Consider the following 26,727-nt stretch of genomic DNA (forward strand, 5'->3'; position numbering starts at 1 on the left):
CGTATCATAGATAAAGTACATTCAGTGGTGTGGGGCAAATTGAAAAATATTCAAAATGCACTGACATTATCAAAAACAAGAGGTTGTCACACGCTAAAACTCCAACATGTATATGATGGAGAGGATGGAGGAGCAGCCGTATGTGTAGTGTAATGCAGACCTGTTGAAGGTTTTTTATATATTTTATTGTGGTGCCCAGTGCCCACTCCTCTACGCAGTCCAGGTACATTTATTGGTGCGAATCAAACAAGTTGATGGTTTTCTTATTATATATATTGTGGTGACCCACTCCTCTACGCAGTCCAGGTACATTTATTGGTGCGAATCAAACAAGTTGATGGTTTTCTTATTATATATATTGTGGTGACCCACTCCTCTACGCAGTCCAGGTACATTTATTGGTGCGATTCATAAAAGTTCAGGGTTTTTAAGATATTGTGGTGACCCACTCCTCTACGCAGTCCAGGTACATTTATTGGTGCGAATCAAACAAGTTGATGGTTTTCTTATTATATATATTGTGGTGACCCACTCCTCTACGCAGTCCAGGTACATTTATTGGTGCGATTCATAAAAGTTCAGGGTTTTTAATATATTGTGGTGACCCACTCCTCTACGCAGTCCAGGTACATTTATTGGTGCGAATCAAACAAGTTGATGGTTTTCTTATTATATATATTGTGGTGACCCACTCCTCTACGCAGTCCAGGTACATTTATTGGTGCGATTCATAAAAGTTCAGGGTTTTTAATATATTGTGGTGACCCACTCCTCTACGCAGTCCAGGTACATTTATTGGTGCGAATCAAACAAGTTGATGGTTTTCTTATTATATATATTGTGGTGACCCACTCCTCTACGCAGTCCAGGTACATTTATTGGTGCGAATCAAACCAGTTGATGGTTTTCTTATTATATATATTGTGGTGACCCACTCCTCTACGCAGTCCAGGTACATTTATTGGTGCGATTCATAAAAGTTCAGGGTTTTTAATATATTGTGGTGACCCACTCCTCTACGCAGTCCAGGTACATTTATTGGTGCGATTCATAAAAGTTCAGGGTTTTTAATATATTGTGGTGACCCACTCCTCTACGCAGTCCAGGTACATTTATTGGTGCGATTCATAAAAGTTCAGGGTTTTTAATATATTGTGGTGACCCACTCCTCTACGCAGTCCAGGTACATTTATTGGTGCGAATCAAACAAGTTGATGGTTTTCTTATTATATATATTGTGGTGACCCACTCCTCTACGCAGTCCAGGTACATTTATTGGTGCGATTCATAAAAGTTCAGGGTTTTTAATATATTGTGGTGACCCACTCCTCTACGCAGTCCAGGTACATTTATTGGTGCGAATCAAACCAGTTGATGGTTTTCTTATTATATATATTGTGGTGACCCACTCCTCTACGCAGTCCAGGTACATTTATTGGTGCGATTCATAAAAGTTCAGGGTTTTTAATATATTGTGGTGACCCACTCCTCTACGCAGTCCAGGTACAATTATTGGTGCGAATCATAAAAGTTCAGGGTTTTTAATATATATTGTGGTGACCCACTCCTCTACGCAGTCCAGAAAGATACCTTGTTGCAACGTTTTGGACTAATAACTATATTGTGAGGTGTTCAGAATACACTGTAAATTAGTGGAAATGCTTGTTATTGAATGTTATTGAGGTTAATAATAGCCTAGGAGTGAAAATAAGCCCAAAAACTTGATTTTTAAACTTTTTATGTTTTTTTCAAAAAAAATCCGAATCCAATACCTTAAATCCGAACCGAGACCTTTCGTCAAGTGTTTTGCGAGACAAATCCGAACCTCAAAAATAACGAAAATCCGGATCCAAAACACAAAACACGAGACCTCAAAAGTCGCCGGTGCACATCCCTACATTATACATGAGGATTCTCAGAACAATTGTGTCTTAAAAATTACACTTACGCACATTTTAGATTAAATAGAATAAAAACATACTGAGAACTGAGGCAGAACAAAAGAAGTAATATCGTGTAGGTATCTAAATATGCAGAAGACAATTACACTCAAATATGGCAAGGTGCAGGTACATACAGAAAAAGAATGGAAGTCTAGAATTAGACACTGAAGGATTAATGTACAGTTGGACGCAGAGTGCGTTTCATGGCCAGGGCCGGACTGGGACTAAAAATCAGCCCTGGCATTTAAAGCACACAGGCCCACGTGTTGTGGGTTCCATGCACTATATTGTTGCACACTGATGCTGGTGCAGTACAACATGATGTAGTATGAGTGTGTGTGTGTGGGGGGGGGGGGGTATTTATTTCTCCTAATGACCCTCAACATTACATTATTAGCACCCCAATTACATCAATAAACACCATGACAATACATTATTAGTACCCAAATTACAGCAATAAATAACCCCCCACACACACTCATACTACATCAATCACCCCCACATTACAGCAACCGGCATCACCCCCCACATTACAGCAACCAGCATCACCCCCCACATTACAGCAACCAGCATCACCCCCACATTACAGCGTCCAGCATCACTCCCCACATTACAGCATCCAGCATCACCCCCACATTACAGCAACTGGCATCACCCCCCACATTACAGCAACCAGCATCACCCCCCACATTACAGCATCCAGCATCACCCCCCACATTACAGCAACCGGCATCACCCCCACATTACAGCAACCGGCATCACCCCCCACATTACAGCATCCAGCATCACCCCCCACATTACAGCATCCAGCATCACCCCCCACATTACAGCAACCGGCATCACCCCCCACATTACAGCATCCAGCATCACCCCCCACATTACAGCGTCCAGAATGACCCCCCACATTACAGCAACCGGCATCACCCCCCACATTACAGTGTCCAGCATCACCCCCCCACATTATAGCAATACCCTCTCCTACTTATTAGCAATACTAAGCCCCAAACACACTACAACATTGCCACCACCACGCCGCCCCATACTACAGCAATACCACCAATTATACAGACGCCACTGTAGGAAACAATGTTTTGCTTTTTTCAAATCTCCCACAAAATAGCAACAACGAACAGAGTACTTACACACATATAGGTAACAGGTATCCTTTTCCCTCAATTAAATAGTAATGGCAGAATTTTCATGAATCATTCCACATGAAATAAAACTAAAATATATCTAAAAAAAAACATAACTATTGAATGATCAGTTGAACCCACGCAGCCGTATTAAAAGTATTTCCATCTACAGCAAAATGTCAGAGAAAAATATTTTTGTTTTACTACAGTAATTGGATATGCGTCTTTTCTATTCATTTTAAATAACACAGTATATAAATTAAGGGGGATAGAGGAGGTGGGTGAGAAATAATTGGATGTGATCCATCAGTTTGATTAGATAGGAAACATTTAGATTATTTACCTGGAGGCGTCTACCCCCTTGACTCACAGGCAGAGCTAACAAGAGGAATTTTGGGCCCCGATACAGCAACTTCTTTGGGCTCCCGTCATATTCAACAATGAAAGACTTGCCTTTGGCAGAAGTTCATATAATGCCACACCGTAGTGTGCCCAGTTCATATTATGCCACATCGTAGTGCCACACGGTCATATTATGCCACATAGTGTTACCCTCAATTCATATTTGGTCATGCAGAAGTGCCCACAAATCATATTATGCCATAGTAGTGCTCCCAAATCATTAGTAAAGCTCAGATAAAAACTCATTCACAAATAAAAATTGGTACAGCATATCAGATACTGAGTGTGAGTCCCAAGAGCAGCTTAATACATCATTTACAATACAAACAAAAATAGATATATTGACACAATTACAGATAAAATTTATGACAAGCAATGTTTTTTGCTCTTAATTAAAAATCTCTGTACAGATAAATATGCAAAAAACATTACAACGCAATACTGAGCAATACATAGTGTTAAACATTATTGGATACGCTGCAGTGTCCCCAGTTCAAGAAAGGATGGTTAAAAACATATTGCACACAAGAAAATATATGAACTTACCTGATTATGGCATCCTGTGTTCTGTTCTCCTAGTGGGCGCGCTGGGCGAGGAGGGATCAGCAGCTGTCAGCTCAAACAGGCAGTCGGGAGCAGGAATAGAGGGCAGTGGTCGAAGCAGAAATTTAGGAGTGGGGGTATAGAAAATATAGGTGGAGTATGAAGGCTTGATTTTTTTTTTTTTTTAACACTTGTCCCCTCTGTGCATTTTAATTCTTCATTACTACTTGTGTTTTATGATGGCTGCATCCCTGACATTCCCATTCTTAAGATGTCTCTCCCTTTACACTTTCTTTTACCTATGCCCCTGCACCATCTTCTCCTTTGTCCCTCTCACTTAACCCCCTGCACCACCTTCTCCGCTGGCTCTCACACATCTTCCTGTACCACCTACTCCCCTGGCTCTCTCACACGTCTTCCTGCACCCTCTACCCCCCCGGCACTCTCACTCCTCTTCCTGCACCCCCTACCACCCTGTCTCTCTCACCCCATCTCCCAGCGCCCCCTTCCCCCTGGCTCTCTCACCCCCTCTCCTAGCACCCCCTGGCTTTCTCACCCCTCTCCCAGAACCCCCTTCCCCTTTGGCTCTCTCACCCCCTTTCCCAGCACCCCCTTCGGCTCTCTCACCCCCTCTCCCAGCACCCCCTGGCTCTCACCCCCTTTCCCAGCACCCCCTGGCTCTCACCCCCACGACCCCCCCCCCCCCCCGAAAATTGCGGCACCCCCCATCCACCCGAAAATCGCGGCACCCCCGCGACCCCCCCCCCCCCCCCCCGGAAAATCGCGGCACCCCCGCGACCCCCCCCCCTCTTCAGTAAAAAAAAAAGCAAATTAAAAAAAAAATGGAAACTCACCACTCACCAGTGTAACTGGCTGCACAGCATAACAGGGGAGGGAGCTGGGGAGCGCACAGCAGAGGTGGCTGGTTCCTGGAACCAGCCACCAAGAAGACAGGGGGAGTCGGGCCGGCCCATATAGCCATCGGCCCTTCTGGCATTTGCCAGAAGTGCCAGATGGCCAGTCCGGCCCTGTTAATGGCAGAAAAAACACGTTTCACTACAGCGCATGTGCACTGAATATTACTTGCGTCCATATGTAGAGCCTGCTTTTCATACCTTGATGTTATTACCATATTATTATCACTATCCCTTTGTGTTTCCTGGTCGAGGATTTATAAGAAGAAAGAGCAGTTGAGCCTTTATATTAAGGATTATTTGAAAGTATTGTATTATATTGTATGAACGTACAATATTTTATTTATTTCACAGTGTGTGTATGTTATACGGCTTATTTGTATTTTTTACACGGTGTATGATATATAACTTATTTCTATTTATTACAAGGTGTGTGTGTGACTTATTTGCATTTATTGCAAGGTGTGTGTGTTTGTGTGTTATATTGCTTATCTGTATTTATTACAATGTGTGTGTGTTATATGGCTTTTATATTTATGACAAGGTGTGTGTGTTATATGACTTATTTGCATTTATTACAATGTGTGTGTGTGTTATATGGCTTATTTTTAACAGTGAATTATTTTAGAATCAGAGTTACAGCTGATATATAATACAGGTATTTCTGCTCACACTGTCTCCTAGGTAAATTCTAAATAAAATGTCCATTTGTTGATATAAGTGACCTTAGGAATATTTATATCTCATTTACATGTGAAGGATGTGTACATGAGAAGCTGCTCTGATGAATGAAAATGTAAATATTTTCCGAGACCCTAACAGGTCACACTGTCTGCCCAGACAATAGGTGGATCCTAAACAAAAGGTCCATTTGTTGACATAACAAGATGTTGGAGACTGCTGTAATCTAACTAAGCTGCAAGATGTTACCACCTGACAAGGTCTAATTAGAATTTTCCTTTGTACTATGTGACCTTGTTGCAAGTACAAGATGTGTGTTATGAGGCTTATTTGTATTTATTTCGAGGTATGTGTTATATGGCTTATTTGCATTTCTTTTAGGTGTGTGTGTTATTTGGCTTATTTGTCTTTATTAAAAGATGTGTGTGTTATATGTCTTATTTGTATTTAATTCAAGGTGTGTGTGTTATTTGGCTTATTTATATTTATTGCACGGTGTGTGTCATATGGCTCATTTATATATCTTACTAGGTGTGTGTGTAATATGGCTTGTGTGTGCTTATTTCAAGGTGTGTGTTATATGGCTTGTTTTTAGTTATTAGAAAGTGTGTGTTATATGGCTTATTTGTATTTTTTACAGCGTGTTTGTTTTATGACTTATTTATATTTATTTCAATGTATGTGATATATGGATTGTTTGCATTTATTACAGGGTGGGTGTGTGTGTGTTGTGTGGCTTATTTACATATATTACAAAGTGCGTGTGTTATATGGCTTATTTGTATTTATTTCAAGGTGTGTGTGTGTTATACTGCTTTTTTATATTTATGCAAGGTGTTTGTGTGTTTATATGACTTATTTATTATAAGATGTGTATTATATGACTTATTTATATATATTATCAAGTCTGTGTTATATGACTTATTTATATTTATTACAAGATGTGTGTTATAGGGCTTATTTGTATTTATTATAAGGTATTTGTATTATATGTCTTATTTATATTTATTACAAGGTGTGTATGTTATATGGCGTATTTATATTTATTACAAGGTGTATATGTTATTTGCCTTATTTGTATTTATTATAGGTTGCATATGTTATATGGCTTATTTGTTTTTATTACAAGGTGTGTGTGTTATATGGCTTATTTTTAAAAGTGAATCATTTTGGATCAGAGTTACAGCTGATATATAATACAGGTATTTCTGCTCACACTGTCTCCTAGGTAACTTCTAAGCCAAAAGTCAATTTGTTGATATAACAGGGAATCAGAGACTACTATGATCTAATTATGAAAGAATTTGCCAAATACCTGATTAGAATTTTCCTTTCTAGTAAGTGACTTTAGGAATGTTTATATCTCATTTACATGTGAAGGATGTGTAGCTGCTGGGAGGAAAGAAAATTTACATATTTTCCGAGACCCTAACAGGTCACACTGTCTGCCTAGACAATAGGTGGATCCTAAACAAAAGGTCCATTTGTTTACATAACAGGATGTTGGAGACTGCTGTGATCTAATTAAGATGCAAGATGTTACCACCTGACAAGGTCTAATTAGAATTTTCCTTTGTACTATGTGACCTTAGGTGACAAACAGTCTGAGAATACTTTTTGGTCATCGCAGAAACTATTGAAGAGAGATGGGGAGTAATGACTATAAATAGGCTGTATCAGGCTGGTGTTAGTTAGTTGGTGGTTGGAGAGCTGGAAGGATGGAACAGTAAGAATAAGCAGGAGGAATAGAGAGAGAAAGAGAAAACTGCAGAATAAGGTAATTATATTTTGCATCAGAATATATTCACAGATGTACAAATGATTGCAGATATTATGTTGCAGATATTGTCTTTTTTTTTAGCAATGTGTGATGTGTTCTTGCCTTTATATCCATTATACAGTTAGTATTGCAATCTAACAGAATTATAATTGTGAGAGTACACTACTATGTGTTATATATGCTGATTGTTGTATTATCTATTAGCAAATATTGTTTTGCAAAATGAGGCTGGGGTTATATGACTTGTACTTTATATACCCAGATAGCACACTTTATATATTATGTATCTAATTAATCCTAAATTTGGCAGTATAATTATATGTTCAAATAGTATCATAGATAGATAGATAGATAGATAGACAGGATACATAGAGTAAATACAGGAATAATATACTTACCACATAATCTAAATCAACTCCTGTTGAACAATAACTTAAAATTTAAGCCCAAATAGTTTCATGAACCATCCATTGAACGTGTGATAATAAATGTATGATGGAAATAAAGAATTTCTACCCGAGTACTGTAGCAGTACTATGGGATCCTTTGTGTAATATATATGTATACATTTCTATAAGTACTGTTGAATCATGTTTGTAATAAATATTTATGTATTATCCATCAGTACTATATACACATATATATATCATCTATCAGTACTGCTTTACCATGTGTGTAATATAAATTAATATGCCCTACATCAGTATAGTGGGATCGTGTGTATAATCTATCAGTACTGTGCGGTTATACAGGATATTTTCACTAGCACTTTGCAAATTTTTAGTGATTTTTATAATCTCTTAATAGACTATGTGTATTATCTTAATAAGTATTGGCTTCTCATGTGGGAGGATAGAGTTCTCTTATCTGCACAATTAACTGGCAAATGGGGTCCCAATAATGTGACAATGTGCACAAAGATGAATACAATGGTCAATATCTGAGTCATATCTGTTAATGCATATAAATATAGTTCATGTTCCTTGTACAATATAATACTACTACTGTTAATGTAGGTTCACCCGGGGTAATTATTAAATAATAATATAATCATCTTTTTTTATGACAGGCGAATTAATGAGCTGGATTCCCATTGAGAACAGAAGACTTCTCGGAAAAGGACATTGTTCTCTGAGCATCAACAACCAACAAGTCATATCGTCCACCATTCTTCTTTAACTACAAGTTTTTCACACAAACTGTTCCTATTTTTCAATACGAGAATCCTTGTACACGTAACTTGTTACTAATCAAACACATGATGAGTCTCAAAGGAGAGAAGTCATTTCCATGTTCTGAATGTAACAATTGTTTTCAAACAAGGTCAGAACTTGTAAAACATGAATGGATTCACAGAGGAGGACGTCCATTTAAATGCTCTGAATGCAGCAAATGTTTTACCTACAAGTCAGATCTTGTAAAACATCAGAGGATTCATACCGGAGAGAAACCATTTAAATGCTCTGAATGCAGCAAATGTTTTTCTTACAAGTCAGTTCTTGTAAAGCATCAGAGGATTCACACAGGAGAGAAACCATTTAAATGCTCTGAATGCAGTAAGTTCTTTACCCAGGCTTCACATCTTGCTCAACATCAGAGGATTCACACAGGAGAAAAACCATTTAAATGCTCTGAATGCAGTAAGCTCTTTACCCAGGCTTCACATTTTGCTGAACATCAGAGGATTCACACAAGAAAAAAACCTTTTAAATGCACTGAATGCAGTAAGTGTTTTAGCCACAAGTCATATCTTGTAAAACATCAGAAGATTCACACAGAAGTAAAACCATTTAAATGCTCTGAATGCAGCAAATGTTTTTCTGACAAGTCAGTTCTTGCAAAACATCAGAGGATTCACACAGGAGAGAAACCATTTAAATGCTCTGAATGCAGTAAGTACTTTACCCAGGCTTCACATCTTGCTGAACATCACAGGATTCACACAGGAGAAAAACCATTTAAATGCTCTGAATGCAGTAAGTACTTTACCCAGGCTTCACATCTTGCTGAACATCAGAGGATTCACACTGGAGAAAAACCATTTAAATGCTCTGAATGCAGCAAATTCTTTACCCAGGCATCACATCTTGCTGAACATCAGATGATTCATACTGGAGAAAAACCTTTTAAATGCTCTGAATGCAGTAAGTGTTTTAGCCACAAGTCATATCTTGTAAAACATCAGAAGATTCACACAGAAGTAAAAAAATTTAAATGCTCTAAATGCAACAAGTGCTTTACTCAGGATTCACATCAGGTTGAACATCAGAGGATTCACACAGGAGAAAAACCATTTAAATGCTCTGAATACAACAAGTGATTTACTCAAAAGATAACACTTGTCACTCACCAGAAGATTCACACACAAGAGTCACCCTGAGAATACTGAATGTAACATACATTTTATAACCAAGTTAACTTGCTGTATCATCATATGATCCATACAGGGTAAAGGCAATTTTCATTTTTTTTCATGTGACAAATGTTTTATCTAAAATCAAAGTCTAAAGCCTTAAATGTCAAAGAAGACTGAAGAGGTCTGGTTATTAGACTTGTGGGTATCTTCCCCCGGGATGGTCTCCATTGAACTAGAACTATATATACAAACAATGATAATGGAGCATCCCTTCCTGAGCTCTGTAATATACTGCTGCTCTGTTCATCCAGGTGCTGGGACTAGGAGAAGAAAGATCTTTCTATCCAGTAGAGAATTCCACCAGCTCTTCTCAGTACTGGGATCCCTTCTATGACAGACTGAGCTATGAGTACTGAATATTTCTACAGGAACACTGCACACTACCCTGTATCACACTAGAAGTGCTCCTATTGGTCCCTGTTATTCCTTCTTATTCTTTCCTTCATACCTTTCTATTGTTGTCTTATCTCCCTCTGACATAACTACTTTGTACTGTTTAGTAACATGATGCAAGTAAAACATTGGTTGCTGTATTTCATAGCAGCCAATCAGATGATCACATTAGTTGGTTTGATGACACCGGGCTGCTAATAGCTGATATCTGGTTGCTATTGGCTACAACACATTCTTGTTCTTCTCACCATGTTATTAAATAAATCCCAAGGAGCTCACATTGTTTTCCAGGCTACTAATAAAGATCCTTCATAGATTACTGCACATTACAAGAATACACATAACTAAGAAACAGTCACATAGTACATAGTGATACAAATCAGATAGGACTGTCCTGCATATAGACTCTCTGTAATTACACTTTACATTACTGGCAGATGTTTCTATAACACCTAATGTTGAATAAAACCTAATTCGATAAATGTGTAGATTCTGTTTTTTATTGGTTTTTTTATTTTAAGTAGCAGCACATTAAATGTATACACATAACTAACAAATAGTTTTTTTGGAACTACTACCTGTACCTTGCGCTAGTCCAGGGAGGCAGCGGGAGATTAGGGAGGTTAATGCGTGGCTAAAAGTCAGGAGGAGTGTAGGAAGGAGGGTTTTGGATTCTTAGAGCACTGGGCAGAATTCTCGCTCAGTTGTCATCTTATTTGTAGAGATGGATTGTACCTGGATGAGGAGGGGGCTGCTGTGCTAGGGGAGAGGATGGTTAGAAGGTTGGAGGAGATTTTAAACTAGGCTTCTGGAGAGAGGGTCAAGCAAGAATTTATGGGATAGACATTTAGAGTAGTAAGGAGGAATATAACAAGAGTCAAGGGGGTGGAGAGGGGGGAAATGGAAGCACAGCCGATAAGAAGAGGCCTTTGTTAAAGCAAAAAGGAATACCTAAGGGAGGCAATGGACTTAAGTGTATGCTTGTAAATGAAAGAAGCCTGACAGGTAAAATGGTGGAATTAGAACTAGTAGCAATGAATGAGCAGTATGATATTATAGGCATTACGAAGACCTGGTAGGATGATACACATGACTGGACAGTTATCTTGGAAGGATATACTCTCTTCAGGAGGGATATGGTAAATAAAAGGGGAGCAGGAGTATGTTTTTTATATTAAGCCAGAGATAAAACCAAGTATTCAGGAAGTTATTGACGAGAATATTGGTGATAATATAGAGACATTGTGGCTGGAAATATCCAGTGGAGGAAAAGTTCAGAGAAGTTGCTGATAGGGATTTGCTATAAACTACCAGTTATTAGTATGATTGAGGAAGCTCAACTTCTACAGCAAATTGAAAAGGCTACACAACTAGGTCAGTTTTTAATTATGGGGAGTTTTTATTATCCAGACATTGATCGGAGTACTGAGACCTGCGGTGCAGCTACAGGCAACAGGTTTCTGAACACGCTAAAAGACCATGACATGTCCCTATTAGTAGATGAACCGTCTAGAAACTGGACTATACTGGACCTAGTAATAACAAATAAGTAGACGTAATATCAAATATCTAAGTAAGGGAGCACTTGGGAAACAATGATCATAATATGGTCTCATTTGAAATTAGATTCCAGAAGCAACGGTATAAGGGATCAACTTTAGAAAGGTTAATTTTAATATGCTAAAGTAGTCTATAAAGTGCATAGAATTAAATTGTTGGACACATACACGTATAAGTTCATTCCTATGGGAAATAAATGTAAAAGATCTAAGTCTAAACCAATGTAGATAAATAAAAAGATAAGGAAAGAAATGCAAAGGAAGAAGTGTGCTTTTAAATTGTTTAAGTCTGAAGGGTCTGAGGAATCCTTTGTAGGTACAAGGACTGTAATAAAACATGCAAAAAGGAAATTAGATTGGCTGAATTAGAAAATGAAAAACAAGTTGCAAAAGAAAGTAAGACAAACCCAAAAAGTTTTTTAAGCATATAAATGGCAAAAGGATTAAAAAAGATAATATAGGACCCCTAAGAAGTGAGATGGGTGAACTGATAAATGAAATTAAGGAAGAAGCAGAGGTATTAAACACTTTCTTTCCTTCAGTATTTACTTGAGAGGAACAAATGGTAGGAATAATACAGTGCCACACAAGAGGTTAGTTTACAAAATAAGGGAACTGGGTCTTGGAAACAACATTTGTACTTGGGTTGAAAAATGGTTAGAGAATAGGGAACAGAGACTTGTGATAGATGGAACATTTTCTAACTGGTCAAAACTTTCAAGTGAAGTACCTGGAGGTTCCGTGCTGCGGCCACTCCTTTTTTAATATATTTATTAATGACCTGGGTGATGGTTTAGAGAGTAAAGTTTCCGTTTTTGCAGATGACACTAAACTTTGTAAGGTAATAAAATCAGAGCAAAATGTATTTTCTCTACATGGATCCTGAAAAGGTCATTAAATGGGATTAATTTAGGGGAATCTATAATGGAAAAGGATTTGGGAGTGCTCATAGACAGTAGACTTAGCAGTAGTGCTCAATGTCAAGCAGCAACTGCAAGGGCAAATAAAGTATTGGCATTCCACTTCTGTCTCCTCACTCTACCAAGCCCTTCACTGGCTCTCCTTCCTTTACAGAATTCTTTTCAAGCTCCTCACTCTGACTTACAAGGCCCTCACCAACTCCACTGCTCCCTACATCTCCAACCTTATCTCTATTCACACTCCATCCCGCCCACTGCGATCGTCCAACGATCGTCGCCTCTCTTCCCCTTTGATTATCTCTTCTCATGCACGTATCCAAGACTTCTACCGTGCGGCTCCCCTCCATTGGAACAAGCTCCCCTTCTCCATCAGAACTTCTCCTAATCTGTCCTCTTACAAACGAACATTAAAAACCCACCTTTTCTTAAAAGCCTTCCAGTCACATGCCTAACCTCCCACCTGTCGGCTACCTCACTGTCACTTCTTCCCATCTCGCCCCCTCCTCGACTCCGTCTCCGTTTCACCCGTCTCTCCGTCTCATCCTTGTGTCTCTGTCTGTCTTCCCCTCCCTTTTGATTGTATGCTCCTTTCAGCAGGGCTCTCCTACCTCCTGTTTCCATCACTTTTAACTTCGCTCTCCAGCTACTCAGCCCACTTCCTCACAGACCTTCTGCCCTCCGACTCCTCTCGCTTCTTTCTGCTCCTCAGTGGCTCTTAACCTGTCATCCGTGCCCACCCTCTTGGGCTCAAGTTACCAGCCTGCACTGATTATCCCCCACCCTCTCTTTCTAGCTGTGCTTTGAGCTCCCAGAGTTGTAGTGCTTACTGTTGCTTGCACTGTGCTGTTTCACCTTGTACTGTGCCATTGTTTGTCCTTGTACAGCGCTACAGATATTTTGTGGCGCCCTATAAATAAAAATTAATAATAAAATAATAATAATACTGAGACATATCAGACAGGACTGTCCTGTATATAGACTGAATGTTCAAACAATACCTGGAATTACCATTCACTTTACTGGCAGATGTTTCCATAACACTTGATGTTGAATAAAAACTGATATAGATAAATGTGTAGAATCTGATTTTGATTGCAGAACTAATTTCTTTTTTCAACATTCATGATTATTGTACATTCATCTACTTTTTGGAAGATGGAACCAGGGGTGATATTTAGGTGGTCATGCCGGGCTGCCAATCTTGTAACCAATAAAATTATAGAGGGTGGTCAGTAGATGGAAAGATACATAGTATTCTCTGTTACTTCCTGTTTTCCCTTGTCTCCTATCCTTCAGAAAAGCACCAATTCCCAATATTAGAACCAGCACTAAGGAGCTAGGGTGGGAATGACTTCTCAATGAAACAAGAGGCATGAGGAGAGGGGGAAATAGAAGGGATACAATTAGCACAAGCTGATCCTGTACCCAGTAGAGTGGTCGCTGTGAACAGGATCAGATTTCCTTACTGAGGAATAGAGGGAAGGCATTGACATGCTGGTGGCAAAATTATTGGGGGAAAAAGAACAGAAAGGAAGAGGGCGGCTTGTGAGATATTACAGTCTAAAGAGGAGAGGCAAATAAATGGCGGTGATATGGAGAAGATGAGACAGGGGAGCAGGGGTGAGTAAGGAGGAGAGCTGATACATTTTGATGAAGAAATGGTCTTTTAGAGCCTGTCTGAAGTCTTGGAGAGAGGTAGGAGCCTGATTGAGGAGGTAATGAGTTCCAGAGGAGATAGACACACGTGAGACATTTTGGAGGCTGGAGTGTGAGGATGTAATAAGTAAGGAGGAGGGGCAGCGGTCTTTGGCAGAATGAAGAGTTTGGAAGGGATTCATAGATGCTATTCTTCACACAATGTTATTTCAGTTACTTTCACCATCCTGTAAGCTTGATCCAGTCTGGCCGTTCTTCTCTAAATACTCTCATTAACAGCATTTTTGCAGAGAGTGGGGATTGTAAGGGGCCCAGGGTTAAGTGAGATGTCACCAGCAGCCATGTGATGGAGCAGGGTGAAAAAGAGGACATGCAGGGATGATTTGTGGGTGTGAGGTTTATTTCTTTTTATGTAAGCTGGTAAATGTGTGGTGAGTAGATGCATGATGGGGAGATGTCAGAGATATGAATAAATGTGTATTACCTATACAGGTAATCAGAGAGTTTGAAGGAACTGTTGATCCACAGTGTGCAGGGCAATGGAAGAGGTGAAGTGTACTTTACCGCCCCCTGGCTGAGGTTAATAGAGAAGGCAGTTTCTGCAGTTCTAACACGACGAGGTCCAGGATGCTGACAGATGAGTGCAGAGGGTCCAGCAGCCAATCAGAGATGACAATAGCAGTGTGACAGTTGAGCTCAGTGGGCAGCTGAAAATATGTATAACAGTGATGACAGTTGAGCTGATCTTCAGTGTTACTGTGATGTTTGTTAACAGAATTCATTGAATTCCAATGTTTTATATTTGTGAGAATAAGGAAAAGTGGGAGCTTGGGCAAAGAATTGAACCAATGTACAGCTTACTCTAACTGCCGCCCACATGCCAGATATTTTCCCTACCTCTCTTTATTCCAGACCAGACAATGAACTTAGACATTACTACCACAGGTATGGTAATTATTCCCCACATATTGACCTAACAAGCCCACATCAAAATGAAACAACAATTGGTATCTAGATGATATAAGGAAATATCTTTTGAATCCTTGCATAGGGCTTATCTCACTACAAATATTTGATTTCTCATCCATTCAACACTAAATAGCAACTGAAAAAAATGCCAGACCCCCATTGCTGAACTTTTTCATTGCTTTTAGCCCCAGGGAATTCTGGGAAATTCAACACATCTGCATTACCTGCGCACTTTACCGAAAACTGTCACTCTGGAACATTCATGCACCAGTAATGGACCAAAATCTAACTATAGATAACAAACAAATGATAATTATTCCCCCATTGTCTGATCAGTGAAGGAGGGGATGGGTACACAAACAAAATCTTGGAGTGACAGTTTTATATGTTTTAATGTTTTTCTGTTTATAGCAATAATCCCAAATATAAGCTATAAAATAATTATTTATAAATTTATAAAATACATGTATGTTCAGAGTATTTCTTGATAATGATGGGACATTCTATTATAAATATATTAGTAGGAATTGTCCACCATAACTCTACATATGTGCCACATAACTAGATTCCCCAAAATCTGGTACCCCAGATGCATTGGGAATATGTGATGTATAAATTTACAACTCACATCCTTGTTAGTGCTAGTTACACAGACAGGTCACAATCAGAGCCCTGGAGCAGCGGAAGATTCCTCAGCGGTGAATTTGCTTCACCTTCATCTCTTATGTAGCAGTACAGTGGCGCACGCAGGGGGGTTTCTGAGTCTCCAGAAACCCCCCCCCCTGCGCTAAGTGGCCGCTATAGCTGCACTGTCCTATACAGCAGCCGCGGCGCTGTCAAAGAAGCGTCCGCGGCGGTGCTGTAGTGTATACAGCACCGCCGCGGATGCTTCTTAGACAGCGCCGCGGCTGCTGTATAGGACAGCGCTGAAGAAACTGAGCTGCTGCGCATGCGCAGCAGCTCTCGCGGGGGGTGGGTTTTTTTTTTTGGGTCGGCAATCCTCCGTTCGCCCCTGCAGTAAACAATGAGGCCGTGTAACCAGGGCCTGATCAACCACTAGGCCGACCAGGCTGCAGCCTGGGGCGCTGGGTCCCGGGGGGGCGCGGCGCTGCGGGTATTTTTTTTTTTTTCTTCATTCATTTTTTTCTTCGGGGTGGGGGAGGGGGGTCGCCGCGAGGGGGTGGTTGCCGCGGGGGGGTGGAGGGCTCGACGATCAAAAGCATTGGTGGTCAGTGGTTAGCAACTCACAGCCAATCACCAGGCTGCCTGTTGCTGTGCAGCAGACAGGAAGCAGGACGTCTTCACTTCCTATCTGCTGATCTGAGGAGCGACGCTGGCACAACTACAGGTAAGTGAAGGGGGGAACTGCCCTGCATATCTATAGGGAGGGGGGGGGAACTGCCCTGCATATCTTTAGGGAGGGGGGGAACTGCCCTGCATATCTATAGGGAGGGGGGGGAACTGCCCTGCATATCTATAGGGAGGGGGGGAACTGCCCTGCATATCTATAGGGAGGGGGGAACTGCCCTGCATATCTATAGGGAGGGGGGGAACTGCCCTGCATATCTATAGGGAGGGGGGGGGAACTGCCCTGCATATCTATAGGGAGGAGGGGGGGAACTGCCCTGCATATCTATAGGGAGGGGGGGGAACTGCCCTGCATATCTTTAGGGAGGGGGGAACTGCCCTGCATATCTTTAGGGAGGGGGTGGAGAGCTGCCCTGCATATCTATAGGGAGGGGGGACTGCCCTGCATATCTATAGGGAGGGGGGGGAACTGCCCTGCATATCTATAGGGAGGGGGGAACTGCCCTGCATATCTATAGGGAGGGGGGAACTGCCCTGCATATCTATAGGGAGGGGGTGGAGAACTGCCCTGCATATCTATAGGGAGGGGGGGAACTGCCCTGCATACCTATAGGGAGGGGGGGGGAAACTGCCCTGCATATCTATAGGGAGGGGGGGAACTGCCCTGCATATCTATAGGGAGGGGGGGGGGAACTGCCCTGCATATCTATAGGGAGGGGAACTGCCCTGCATATCTATAGGGAGGGGAACTGCCCTGCATATATATAGGGAGGGGGGGGGACTGCCCTGCATATCTATAGGGAGGGGGGAACTGCCCTGCATATCTATAGGGAGGGCAACTGCCCTGCATATCTATAGGGAGGGGGGGAACTGCCCTGCATATTTATAGGGAGGGGGGAACTGCCCTGCATATCTATAGGGAGGGGGGGAACTGCCCTGCATATCTATAGGGAGAGGGGGGGAACTGCCCTGCATATCTATAGGGAGGGGGAGAACTGCCCTGCTTATCTATAGGGAGGGGGAACTGCCCTGCATATCTATAGGGAGGGGGGGGGGAACTACCCTGCATATCTATAGGGAGGGGGGAATTGCCCTGCATATCTATAGGGAGAGGGGGGAACTGCCCTGCATATCTATAGGAAGGGGGGGGGGAACTGCCCTGCATATCTATAGGGAGGGGGGGGAGCTGCCCTGCATATCTATAGGGAGGGGGGGGGGAAATGCCCTGCATATCTATAGGGAGGGGGGAACTGCCCTGCATATCTATAAGGAGGGGAGGAACTGCCCTGCATATCTATAGGGAGGGGGAGAACTGCCCTGCATATCTATAGGGAGGGGGAACTGCCCTGCATATCTATAGGAAGGGGGGGAACTACCCTGCATATCTATAGGGAGGAGGGGGAACTACTCTGCATATCTATAGGGAGGGGGGGAACTACCCTGCATATCTATAGGGAGGGGGGGGAACTACCCTGCATATCTATAGGGAGGGGGGGGGACTACCCTGCATATCTATAGGGAGGGGGGGGGACTACCCTGCATGTCTATAGGGAGGGAGAGGGGGGACTGTCATGCATATGTATAGGGAGGGAGAGGGGGACTGTCATACAAATCTATAGGGTGGGAGGGGGGGCTCCCATGAAAATCTATAGGGAGGGAGAGAGGTTGATATGTATGAAGGAGGGCAGAGGAGGGGGGCTGATATATGTGACTGGGGGAGTTTTGATGTGACGGGGGGGATAGCTACAGAGTGGAGGTAAGGAAAATAGCTGCAAGGGGGATGGATGCAGGGTGGGAGGTAAAGGAAATGGCTGCAGCAGGGGTTAAGGAAAATGGCTGTGGGGGGGGGGGTTGTGGTTAAGGAAAATGGCTGCAGGGGTATTTAAAAAATAGAGCAGCTTTGGGGGGCAGAATCTCATGATTGTGTGGTGGTCACATGGGTGGTCTCAGCAATCACTAGAATACTAAATATTAGTGAGATAGGGCTGGTAGAGGTTTGTATTTGATTGAAAACAAATATTCAGATATTGCTTATATATGCCTGTCCAATGGGGTACTTTTAGCTGGCCATAATGGAGTGTTTTGTTTTAACTAAAGGGCCTAATCATTCAGGGTTTGTTAACATTTTGCATTTTAATACATTTTTGCATTTTCAAAACAGGACGCCAACTTTCCAGAAGCCAGCGAGAGGATAACAAAGTTGCAAGAGAGAAGAGCAAGAACAGGTAAGAGACAATGGCACAATCTGTCTAAATTTGAATGCTGGAGAATACACCTGAACATTCATATTCAGGAGTGTTCCTATACACCTATATATTCGGTGGAGGGGGGGCGCTGCGGCCGTATTAGCCTAGGGCGGCCAGAACCCTTAATCAGGCCCTGCGTGTAACACAGGAGTCTCTGCTCGGCCAATAGGCCAGTCTGTCTCTGAGAGAAACAATAGTTTTTCAGTGCTCACCAACACCAACACAAGAGGAGTAGCATAGCAGAAGTCACATGATGCTTCCATACATCACTCATCTAGTACAGTTGTGCCTCTAGCTCTACAGAACATCACTCATTGCTAATAGAAGTTCTGTGCTGCCCCCTGCTGTAACCAAGGGATAGTGTTCTGAGATGCACTGTTATAATAAAGCATGTAGGAGACACACGTACCAGGTGGAGTCTTATGACACTAAGATCAAAATGTTGACCTCAATGCCAGGTCCTATATTTCAGACAGACAATAGTTAGTAATGCACGTCTTCTATGTGGCTGGTTGCAGCAATAATCAGAAAGTTACATTTTTGCCAGTACTAATCACTTAGAAATATAATGTTTGAAGAAATTAGAATCTGAAGTTGAACGAAAAATCTGTTTAGCTGAGAATCAAAGTTCTCCAAAGGAAAAAGACAATTACACTGACAGCCCTGTATCTGAGCATAATTTAAATACCACCAATAATGACAGTCCAAGGGTTCCAGGCCACATGGACAGCAGTGACATACATGGCACAGAGATAACTGCAAGAAAATGATGTCTGCATTATTCTCTCACAGTCACCTCCATGACATATGTCTCATTGCAGGAGATGTGGACAATAGCTCATTCCCCTGCTGTATGTGTTGTTTTTTAATTTTTTTTAAAATATAATTTCTGTACATTATACATGAGGATTCTCAGAGCAATTGTATCTTAAAAATTACACTTAAGCAGATTTTAGATTAAATAGAATAAAAACATACTGAGAACTGAGGCAGAAGAAAAGAAGTAATATCGTGTAGGTATCTAAAAATGCAGATTAAGACAATTACACTCAAATATGGCAAGGTGCAGGTACATACAGATAAAGAATGGGAGTCTGGAATTAGACACTGAAGGATTAATGTACAGTTGGACGCAGAGTGCGTTTCATGGCAGAAAAAACACGTTTCACTACAGCGCATGTGCACTGAATATTACTTGTGTCCATATGTAGAGCCTGCTTTTCATACCTTGATGTTATTACCATATTATTATCACTATCCCTTTGTGTTTCCTGGTCGAGGATGTATAAGAAGAAAGAGCAGTTGAGCCTTTATATTAAGGATTATTTGAAAGTATTGTATTATATTGTATGAACGTACAATATTTTATTTATTTCACGGTGTGTGTATGTTATATGGCTTATTTGTATTTTTTACAAGGTGTATGTTATATAACTTATTTCAATTTATTACAAAGTGTGTGTGTGACTTATTTGCATTTATTGCAAGGTGTGTGTGTTTGTGTGTTATATTGCTTATCTGTATTTATTACAATGTGTGTGTGTTATATGGCTTTTATATTTATGACAATGTGTGTGTGTTATATGACTTATTTGCATTTATTACAATGTGTGTGTGTTATATGGCTTATTTTTAACAGTGAATCATTTTAGAATCAGAGTTACAGCTGATATATAATACTGGTATTTCTGCTCACACTGTCTCCTAGGTAAATTCTAAATAAAATGTCCATTTGTTGATATAAGTGACTTTAGGAATGGTTATATCTCATTTACATGTGAAGGATGTGTACATGAGAAGCTGCTCTGATGAATGAAAATTTAAATATTTTCCGAGACCCTAACAGGTCACACTGTCTGCCCAGACAATAGGTGGATCCTAAACAAAAGGTCCATTTGTTGACATAACAAGATGTTGGAGACTGCTGTGATCTAACTAAGATGCAAGATGTTACCACCTGACAAGGTCTAATTAGAATTTTCCTTTGTACTATGTGACCTTATTGCAAGTACAAGATGTGGGCTATGAGGCTTATTTGTATTTATTTTGAGGTATGTGTTATATGGCTTATTTGCATTTCTTTCTAGGTGTGTGTTATTTGGCTTATTTGTCTTTATTAAAAGATGTGTGTGTTATATGTCTTATTTGTATTTAATTCAAGGTGTGTGTGTTATTTGGCTTATTTATATTTATTGCACAGTGTGTGTCATATGGCTCATTTATATATCTTACTAGGTGTGTGTGTAATATGGCTTGTGTGTGCTTATTTCAAGGTGTGTGTTATATGGCTTGTTTTTAGTTATTAGAAAGTGTGTGTTATATGGCTTATTTGTATTTTTTACAGTGTGTTTGTTTTATGACTTATTTATATTTATTTCAATGTATGTGATATATGGATTGTTTGCATTTATTACAGGGTGGGTGTGTGTGTGTGTTGTGTGGCTTATTTACATATATTACAAAGTGCGTGTGTTATATGGCTTATTTGTATTTATTTCAAGGTGTGTGTGTGTGTGTTATACTGCTTTTTTATATTTATGCAAGGTGTTTGTGTGTTTATATGACTTATTTATTATAAGATGTGTATAATATGACTTATTTATATATATTATCAAGTCTGTGTTATATGACTTATTTATATTTATTACAAGATGTGTGTTATAGGGCTTATTTGTATTTATTATAAGGTATGTGTATTATATGTCTTATTTATATTTATTACAAGGTGTGTATGTTATATGGCGTATTTATATTTATTACAAGGTGTATATGTTATTTGCCTTATTTGTATTTATTATAGGTTGCATATGTTATATGGCTTTACAAAATTATGCGTCCTTAGTAGCACATAGCCATAGAATAGTTGTTGATAATGGAAACCACTAGCGCTGTCCAGTACTGTGTCAGATGTGAAGGGGGAATAAAAAACCATTCTATTTATTACAAGGTGTGTGTTATATGGATTATTTGTTTTTATTACACGGTGTGTGTGTTATATGGCTTATTTTTAAAAGTGAATCATTTTGGATCAGAGTTACAGCTGATATATAATACAGGTATTTCTGCTCACACTGTCTCCTAGGTAACTTCTAAGCCAAAAGTCAATTTGTTGATATAACAGGGAATCAGAAACTACTATGATCTAATTAGAATGAAAGAATTTGCCAAATACCTGATTAGAATTTTCCTTTCTAGTAAGTGACTTTAGAAATATTTATATCTAATTTACATGTGAGGGTTGTGTACATGAGAAGCTGCTGGGAGGAAAGAAAATTTACACATTTTCCTAGACCCTAACAGGTCACAGTGTCTGCCTAGCCATAAGGTGGATCCTAAACAAAAGGTCAATTTGTTGACATAACAAGATGTTGGAGAATGCTGTGATCTAATTAGAATAAAATATTTTACCACCTTGCAAGGTTTAATTAGAATTCTCCTTTGTACTATGTGACCTTAGATGACAAACAGTCTGAGAATACTTTTTGGTCATCCCAGAAACTACTGAATAGAGATGGGGAGTAATGACTATAAATAGGCTGTATCAGGCTGGTGTTAGTTAGTTGGAGGTTGGAGAGCTGGAAGGATGGAACAGTAATAATGACCATTGAGAGAGAGAGAAGTAGAAGCCTACAGAATAAGGTAATTATATTATGCACAATAATATATTGATAGATGCACAAATTATTGCATATATTATGTTGCAGATATTGTCTTTTAAACAATCTTTAATGTGTTCTTGCCTTAATATTCTTTATATAGTTAGTTTTGCAATCTAACAGAGTTGTAATAATGAGGGTACACTACTATAACTTATATATTCTGTTTGTTGTATTATCTATTAGTAAATATTGTGCTGCAAAATGAATCTGGGTTTACCTGATATGTGCTTTAAATACCCAGATAATACACTTTATATATTATGTATCCAATTAATCCTATATTTGGCAGTGAGTTATATGTTCAAAAGTATAAATACACACAGTATGTACAGGAATAATATACTTGTAACGTGTGATAATAAATGTATGAAGGTTATAAGGGAAATCTATCCGAGTACTGTAGCAGTACTGTGGTATCATGTTTGTAATATACATCTATACATTTCTATAAGTACTGTGGGATCATGTTTGTAATAAATATTTATATATTCTCCATCAGTACTGTGGTATCATGTGTGTAATATCTATGTATATATTCTACATCACTAGTGTGGAATCACATGTGTAATATATTTATCTATATATTATCTATCAGTACTGCTGTATCATGTGTGTAATACATATTCATATGCTCTACATCAGTATAGTGGAGTCCTGTGTGTAATATATATAAATATTCTCTATCAGTGCTGTGGGATTATACATGATATTTTCACAAGCATTTTGAAAACTTTTCAGCAATTTTTATAATCTCTTAACAGACTATATATATTATCTTACTAAGTATTGTTATCTGCGGTGGGAGGATAGAGTTCTCTTATCTGCACAATTAACTGGTAATGAGGTCCTAATAATGTGACAATGTGCACAAAGATGAAAGCAATGGTCAATTACTGAGACCTATTTGTTAGTGTATATAAATATAGTTCATGTTCCTTATACAATATAACACTACAACTGTTAATGTAGATTCACCCAGGGAATTATTAAATAATAATATAAATAATAAACTCATCCTGTTTTGACAGATGAATTAATGAGCAGGATTCCCACTGAGAACAGAAGACGTCTCAGAAAAAGGACATTGTTCTCTGAGTATAAACAGCCATCAAATCATATCAGCCACAGATGCTAATTATTCTTTAACTAGAAGGTTTTCACACAAGCTCTCTCTATATTTCAATAGGAGAATCCTTCTACTCGTAACTTGTTACTAATCAAACACATGATGAGCCTCAAAGAAGAGAAGTCTTTTCCATGTTCTGAATGTAACAAATGTTTTAAAACAAAGTCACAACTTGTTAAACATCAGCTGATTCACACAGGAGAACGACCATATAACTGCTCTGAATGTAGCAAGTGTTTTGCCCAGAAGTCAAATCTTGTAAAACATGAACGGATTCACACAGGAGAGAAACCATTTAAATGCTCTGAATGCAGCAAGTGTTTTACTCAGAAGCCAAGTCTTGTTAAACATCAGAGGATTCACACAGGAGAGAAACCATTTAAATGCTCTGAATGCAGCAAGTGTTTTAGCCACAAGTCATATCTTGCTGAACATCAGAGGGTTCACACAGGAGAGAAACCATTTAAATGTTCTGAATGCAGCAAGTGTTTTAGCCACAAGTCATATCTTGCTGAACATCAGAGGATTCACAAAGGAGAGAAACCATTTAAATGCTCTGAATGCAGCAAGTTCTTTACCCATGCTTCAACTCTTGCTCAACATCAGAAGATTCACACAGGAGAAAAAACATTTAAATGCTCTAAATGCAGCAAGTGCTTTACCCGGGCTTCACATCTTGCTGAACATCAGATGATTCATACAGGAGAGAAACCATTTAAATGCTCTGAATGCAGCAAATGTTTTTCTTACAAGTCAGTTCTTGAAAAACATAAGAGGATTCACACAGGAGAGAAACCATTTAAATGCTCTGAATGCAGCAAGTTCTTTACCCATGCTTCAACTCTTGCTCAACATCAGAAGATTCACACAGGAGAAAAAACATTTAAATGCTCTGAATGCAGCAAGTGCTTTACCCGGGCTTCACATCTTGCTGAACATCAGATGATTCATACAGGAGAGAAACCATTTAAATGCTCTGAATGCAGCAAATGTTTTTCTTACAAGTCAGTTCTTGAAAAACATAAGAGGATTCACACAGGAGAGAAACCATTTAAATGCTCTGAATGCAGCAAGTTCTTTACCCATGCTTCAACTCTTGCTCAACATCAGAAGATTCACACAGGAGAAAAAACATTTAAATGCTCTGAATGCAGCAAGTGCTTTACCCGGGCTTTACATCTTGCTGAACATCAGATGATTCATACAGGAGAGAAACCATTTAAATGCTCTGAATGCAGCAAATGTTTTTCTTACAAGTCAGTTCTTGAAAAACATAAGAGGATTCACACAGGAGAGAAACCATTTAAATGCTCTGAATGCAGCAAGTGTTTTAATCAGGCTTCAAATCTTGCTAGACATCAGATGCTTCATACAGGAGAGAAACCATTTAAATGCTCTGAATGCAGCAAGTGCTTTACTCAGGCTTCAAATCTTGCTAAACATCAGCTAATTCACACAGGAGATAAACCATTTAAATGCTCTGAATGCAGCAAGTGTTTTACTCAGAAGCCAAGTCTTGTTAAACATCAGAGGATTCACACAGGAGAGAAACCATTTAAATGCTCTGAATGCAGCAAGTGTTTTAATCAGGCTTCAAATCTTGCTAGACATCAGATGCTTCATACAGGAGAGAAACCATTTAAATGCTCTGAATGCAGCAAGTGCTTTACCCAGGCTTCACATCTTGCTGAACATCAGAGGATTCACACTGGAGAAAAACCATTTTAATGCTCTGAATGCAGATAGTGTTTCACTCAAAAGATAACACTTGTCACTCAACAGTGGATTTACATACAAGAGTCACCCTGAGATACTGAATGTAACATGTGTTTTATAATCAAGCTAACTTGCTGTATCATCATAATTTCCATACAGGCTTAAGGCCATTTTCATTATTTTAATGTGAGAATTTTTTTTATCTAAAATCAATGTCTAAAGCCTTAAATGTCAGAGAAGACTGAAGAGATCTGGTAATGGGACTTGAGGGTATCTTCCTCCGGAATGGTCTCCATTGAACTAGAACTATATATACAAACACTGATAATGGAGCATCCCTTCCCTAGCTCTGTAATATACTGCTGTTCTGTTCATCCAGGTGCTGGGACTAGGAGAAGAAAGATCTTTCTATCCAGTAGAGAGTTCCAGCAGCTCTTCTCAGTACTGGGATCCCTTCTATGACAGACAGAGCTATGAGTACTGAATATTTCTACAGGAACACTGCACACTGCCCTGTATCACACTAGAAGTGCTCCTATTGGTCCCTGTTATTCCTTCTTATTCTTTCCCTCATACCTTTCTATTGTTGTCTTATCTCCCTCTGACATGACTACTTTGTACTGTTTAGTAAAAGGATGCAAGTAAAACATTGGTTGCTCTATTTCATAGCAGCCAATCAGATGATCACATTAGTTGGTTCGATGACACCAGGCTGCTAATAGCTGATATCTGGTTGCTAATGGCTACAACACATTCTTGTTCTTCACATCATGTTTTAAAATAAATCCCAAGGAGCTCACATTGTTTTCCAGGCTACTAATAAAGATCCTTCATAGATTATATTGCACATTAGAAGAATACAGATAACTAACAAACAGTCACATAGTACATAGTGATACAAATCAGATAGGACTGTCCTGCATATAGACTCTCTGTAATTACACTTTACATTACTGGAAGATGTCTCTATAACACTTAATGTTCTATAAAATCTTAATTGGATAAATGTGTAAATTCTGTTTTTTATTGTTTGTTTTTTTTATTTGAAGTAGCAGCACATTAAGTGTATACACATAACAAATAGGTTTTTTTTTAAATTACTACCTGTACCATGCTCTAGTCCAGGGAGGCAGTGGGAGATTAGGGAGGTTAATGCGTGGCTAAAAGATTGGTGTAGGAAGGAGGGTTTTGGATTCTTAGAGCACTGGGCAGAATTCTCAGTCAGTTGTCATCTTAATTGTAGAGATGGATTGTACCTGAATGAGGAGGGGGCTGCTGTGCTAGGGGAGAGGATGGTTAGAAGGTTGCAGGAGATTTTAAACTAGGCTTCTGGAGAGAGGGTCAAGCAAGAATTTATGGG

At 39.6% G+C, this 26,727-nt stretch overlaps 1 protein-coding gene across 1 annotated transcript in view; it reads left to right on the top strand.

Annotated features, from left to right (window-relative positions):
• The window catches only part of LOC142150627 (uncharacterized), a 209,826-nt gene extending 184,447 nt beyond the window's left edge, over positions 1-25,379 (top strand). Inside the window, 2 exon segments of the mRNA XM_075205823.1 lie at positions 8,756-9,579; positions 23,833-25,379. Coding sequence (XP_075061924.1) covers positions 8,756-9,579; positions 23,833-25,379 — 2,371 coding nt within the window.
• Positions 25,380-26,727: the final 1,348 nt, after the last annotated feature.

Source organism: Mixophyes fleayi, chromosome 4 (assembly GCF_038048845.1).
Source record: "Mixophyes fleayi isolate aMixFle1 chromosome 4, aMixFle1.hap1, whole genome shotgun sequence".
Taxonomy (NCBI): domain Eukaryota; kingdom Metazoa; phylum Chordata; class Amphibia; order Anura; family Limnodynastidae; genus Mixophyes; species Mixophyes fleayi.